Source organism: Semicossyphus pulcher, unplaced genomic scaffold (genome assembly GCF_022749685.1).
Source record: "Semicossyphus pulcher isolate SPU_LCO1_2020_fin unplaced genomic scaffold, fSemPul1.0.p SCAF_16, whole genome shotgun sequence".
Lineage (NCBI taxonomy): Eukaryota > Metazoa > Chordata > Actinopteri > Labriformes > Labridae > Semicossyphus > Semicossyphus pulcher.
The window spans coordinates 18,938,101-18,943,510 of NW_027211670.1; the positions used below are offsets into that span (position 1 = coordinate 18,938,101).

At 38.1% G+C, this 5,410-nt stretch overlaps 1 protein-coding gene across 1 annotated transcript; it reads right to left on the minus strand.

The window, feature by feature from the left end:
- Positions 1 to 897: 897 nt before the first annotated feature.
- On the minus strand, positions 898 to 3,837 carry LOC138593066 (clarin-3-like). Its single transcript, XM_069663905.1, has 3 exons — positions 3,603 to 3,837; positions 3,308 to 3,493; positions 898 to 1,232 (listed from the first exon to the last, which is right to left on the minus strand). The coding sequence occupies exons 1-3, from the start codon at positions 3,835 to 3,837 to the stop codon at positions 898 to 900; spliced, it is 756 nt and encodes a 251-aa protein (XP_069520006.1).
- Between the last annotated feature and the right edge of the window lie 1,573 nt (positions 3,838 to 5,410).

Sequence of the window (5,410 nt, forward strand, 5' to 3'; positions counted from 1 at the left end):
TGGATGAAACAAACATTTTTGAATGATCCAATACCAAATGTATTGTAAAAAGAAATAATATCAATAGTTGAGGAATCTTTTAAAAAACCAGTCAACTATCAAAAATCTGGTAGTTATAGTGTTTCTGGTTAACCCCAAGTCTGGAGCTGTTCAATCATGGGAATGACAATATCCCAACTTATGAATAGACAGACTACATTAACTGTCAGCCATATCTAAAGATAGATTAAGAAAACAAGCGGCTGCTGTTTTAGGGTCAGATTTGACACGAGATGTCTCTCTGCATTTGGGTCATCTCAGAGATAGAGGGCAGCAAAGATCAGTGAATCCCACTTTGCCTCTTCCCACTTTTCTCCTCTTGCATTATCTTTTATAAATATTCAAAAGTTTTATACATTCATAGCAATACTTTTTTTTTTAGCCTGTACATCATTATTTGAGTAAATCTGAAACATAAAATGTAAAAAATACAGATAAAAGTTGGTTATTTATTTTTTAAAAATCAATCAACTTATTCTTACACATTTATTTACATTGGGTTTAAGAATAACCGCTGATTTAAGACATCTTAATGTATGAATGACTTAAAGACACATTTGACTTTCATGTTAAAAATAGATCACTTTTTTTTTCCTATCAAACAAGCAGACATTAAATCATCTTTACACAAAATAAATAGATAAGACGATTGCCAGTTCAATGCCAAAACTATCTAAAGCAAAACTTATATGCTAATAAACTCAATGTTTAGGCAAATTCATAATAACTTCATGTCAAATCAGATTAAAAAACCCACATTGATAAAAGTGCAGCTTATAGTGTGAAACATGATATTGTGTTATTGTAGGTTATAAAAGCTGTACATCCATACTTTACTGTACATATACCCAATTTCTGTCAGTAATTCTCTATTACAGTAAATGACTCCAGAAAGTGCGATACCCATGCAGTCGTGTAATACATCATGATCTTCTTGGGTGCGTCCTCAGTAGGCTTCTGCTGCTCCCTCCTGTGCGTGTAGGCTGCGTGGTTGTACATGTAGATCAAAGCAATGGCGATGAGGGAGAGCACAACGTGCGGGATGACCAGATAGTATCCTAGCTGTATTTGTGAGGTCTTGTTCCTGAACTGTGCTGGAATATTTTGGGCAAAGTTTTGCACCAAATCCTCCGCCATGTTGGTCAGCATGAGGTTGAGCACATAGAGGATGAGGACCAGGACGGCCACACACGCTGCAGGAGAAAGAGAAACGTTAGAGGTGTCAAAAATGAAGGAACGGGATTGAATTTCTTTCTTTCATCCAACAAAATGACTTCATTGTTGATTTTCAGCCAAAAAAGAAAATGTATACTGAAAATCAGGAGGGACGTCAAGCTACACTGCAAGGTAAAACAACATATTGGATAGCTTTTTAGCTAATGTTAGATAACTGTCAGCACTCAATGTTAGCATTCACCCGCTTCCTTAGTAACATTACCATTTGATACTGTTATGTGATACTAGTGGAAAGGCCACATTTCTTGCTAACGGTTATGCTAGCTAGAAATTTACACCTCTCCTTTTATCTAGCTTTTTGGCTAGCTTACATATTAGCAACGAGCAAGCTAACACTGTAATGCAGCTTAAGTTAGCCAGAAATGTACACCTTTCCAATTCTGTCATTTAACACTATAGCTGTGACCCAATTCAGGGGCTGAAGCCTTCGAAGGAGGCGGTCTAGGAGGATGGTACATTCATAGCCTGCGAAGAACACTAAAGCCGAACTGAAATGAGACGGTCCGGTCTACCCTTGCGTCACCAAACGCTGCTCCTGTCGCCTATCAGGCTAACGGGGTAGCATAACTAACGACGAGTGTCACACCGCGGTGAGGGGTGTCTCGTCTTGGGATTTTTTGTCTTGTGAATTTCATGTTTTATTTTGAAAAGTAACTCTCCTCTCGTTTCAGGTCACTTGCCCTTCCTCTTGTGTCACCGGTCTGACGTCTCCCCTGATCCCTGATTGTTTCCACCTGTTTCCCATTACCCTCATGTGCCTTATAGTCCGCGTCTCCCTTTGTCCTGTGCCAGAGTATCTCGTTTGTTCGTGTGCCTCCAGCCCCATGGTCACAGTACTTGTCTCGTTCTTGTCCTCAGCGTCTAAGTTGGTATTTGATTTCCCTTGTCTCCTCTTAAATAGAGTGATTTTGTGTTGTAATTTTTTCAGAGCAGTGTTTAAGCTAGCCTTGTTTTGTAACCTTTTTTTTCCCTCTGTAGGAGTGGTTTTGTTTTCATAGTTTTTTCAGAAAGAGAGTAGCCTAATTTTATAGCCTTTATACCCTCCCTCCGTTTGGAGTGCTTTTTGTTATTAAATTTTCATAGTTAATATTCCTCATCAGAGTAGATCAGTTTTCAGCCTTTTTGTTTCCTCCCTTGGAGTGATTTTCTGTTGCGTTTTGAATTTTACTTTTTCCTGTTCCTTATTTTTCAGATAGTCTAGAGTTGATAGCCTTTTTTCTTGTCACTCTGGTTTAAGAGCTGAACAGTGAAATTTCAGAATAAAAGCCTGCTTGATTTGCGCAAACCTCTGCATCTGAGTCCTCTTTTTAGTCCAGGCCTGTCAACGAGTAAGTTAACCTATTATTTTAAAGATAATTTGTTTCAATTTGTTTGTTTCCGTTTTGTTTTCTTAAACATGTGTAATGCAAGCTATTCGATTAAGTTAAAGCCAAAAACTTTTACATTTGTGCATAAGTGTATTCCTCGCTTGTGTAAAAGTCATTTCGTTTGAATTGGTGCGTCTCGGGATACGTTGGGCCTGCATCTGAAGGAGCCTTCGAATTGTGACAGCCTGCGAGGCGCTTCTGTGACGCAATCAGCCTTCAAATACGAAGGCTGCAGCCCCTGGATTAGGACACAGCTAACGTTAGCATCCACCCACTTTCTTCATGACATTACCATTTGATACTGTTATATGATATGAGAGGAAAAAACAAATTTCTTGCTAACGGTTATGCTAGCTAGAAATGTACATCTCTCCTTTTATCTAGCTTTTTGGCTAGCTTACTTATTTGCATAGCCTACCTAATGAGCAACGGTAAAGTTAGCCAGGAATTTACACCTTTCCAATTGTATCATTTAACACTATCTAAGGTTATGTTAGCTAGGAAATGGTTGAATGCTAACATTAGCTGTTGTCTGATCGTAGCTAACAAGTCCCAAATGCTGAATGTTGTACTCGAAATATGGCCCGAAGGAGTGAAATGATTTTTATATAGAATACACTGGATACGAAGTAATAACTATTCGGGTATACATTTGTATCACTTACCGCTGAGCGAGCTGCAGACATAGATGCCTATAGGCCCCATGTAGGTCTCATAAGGGTTACTGACACTGTTGTAGATGGAGATAAGGATGCTGCCGGCCGAACACAGCAGACACAGGGCCGACAAGCCCAAAATCAAACCATGCAGGATTACAGGGGCGCCTCCTGTTTCTACCAACTTAGAAAACACTACACAAAAACACACACAATAAATCAGTATTCGGTATCAGGTAATTCTAAGTGAGAAAATTTATTGTAATTTGGGTGAACAGGACCTTTGAGAGGTTTTTAACCTTACCTAAAAAAGGCTGGCGACCTTGTCCAAACAAGGGGCAAGAGTTTCGGGTCACGACGCCGTCAAAAAGCTTCAGTTCGATAACGGCTGTTCCGTTAAAGGAGCTACTTCCTGCTCTTGAGCACTCCAGGGTCGTTGTTGCCCACTGTTGTGACATGGCAAACCCCATCAACCCGTCAGATACGCCAGTGACCAACGCACTGGACATGAAATGCAGAAACTTCTTAAAGGAAGGCATTATCCCAGTTTATCGCAGTATTCCAGTTGTGCTAGTTAAATCTAAATCCCAGCGTCTCTTCTCCTCAGAGGCAGAATAGGACCCTTTTGATCCTCTAAAGATTCTGCGTATGAGCTGCCTTCCTGGGTGGAGTGAAATGTGGACTGCTGGTCATAAAACCTCTCGATTATGGCTGCGACCTTTGGTTTGAGAGGAAAAGACAGGGCTGGTTGTTATGGTAGGGACACAGCTTTCCACAACAGTTTCGAGAAGATAACTGATATATCAGAAGAAAATCATATCTGTGGTTTGAATGTGCAGTGAGGGTTGTCAAAGATCATCTGAAGCATAAAAAAAAACAGCTGAACAAAGCAGCGTCTGGAATTGTCTTTATTAAAACGACACGTTAAATGATTCTAGCTCCTGTTGATCAATGTCAAACATATACAAACAACAACTTTTAAGGAAGAACGTTCACAGACTTGGATTCAAAGTCCTGCTCCTGTAATTGTGGGGTCATAAAACATAATGTGGATTAATTATTTACCCGTCTCTCCAAAGAAAAAGTTACTGGCAGAGCGAGGCGCGGTCATACGTGTCATAAATGATGCACTAACGTCATGTAAGGGGTTGTTAGCATTGCACAGAAGACATGATGATATGTTTGGTTCATGATTAGACCACATTTTAAACACAAGTGTTGACAAAGAAGGAAATCATAAATAACACATTTGTGCTTGACGTCATTTACATATATTTATTGCCACAATGAAGCAGCTTTAAGACAATAAGGAAGCTGGCTCTATTTTTCAGAAGAGCGTGAAGCTTCAGGACTTCCTGGTTTCTGGTAATGTGAGATAAGAAGCTATCAAGAGAATGTGTAAATGCGTCTGCAAAATGTTTCTGGCAGTCCTCTTATCTCTAGGTGTAATTTAATTAGCAAGAAGCTCAGAATTTCAGCAGCATTATGTTTGATCTGTCGTACGTTTTTGTAATACATTATTACATAACACTGTAGAGATTTCACACTCGCTTTCTCACTTGGTAAAAGAATAATAATGGTAAATGGTAAATAGACTGTCCTTATATAGAGCTTTTATAGTCTTCTGACCACTCAAAGCACCTTTACACTACATGTCACATTCACCCTTGCACACTCACATTCAACCACTTGATGCCAAAGGCCTCCAATCAGGAGCTATGCCCATCAATGTGCAACTACATATTATATATTTATTAGAGTGATAGTAAACGCAGAGAGATAATGCAGAGTGTTGTTGATCAAATAAGTAAAGAGAAATAAAAATAATAAATAAATAATAGTAATGACAAATAGATTCAAAACTATATTACTGCAAAAAGATTTATCAGGAGAAAATACTATAAAATAAAAAATTAAAATAAATTTAGAAAATGCAAATTAATTGTTTAAGAGAGAGGGAGGAATAATAATTAAAAAAAATGATGATTAATACATTTTTAAAAAAGCAATAAGTAAAAAATGTCGGCAAAACATCCACTTAATTTTATCATTTTATTTTATTATTTTATTCTATTTTTTATCCATATAAATTTGTCAGAGGAATAAAAAAAT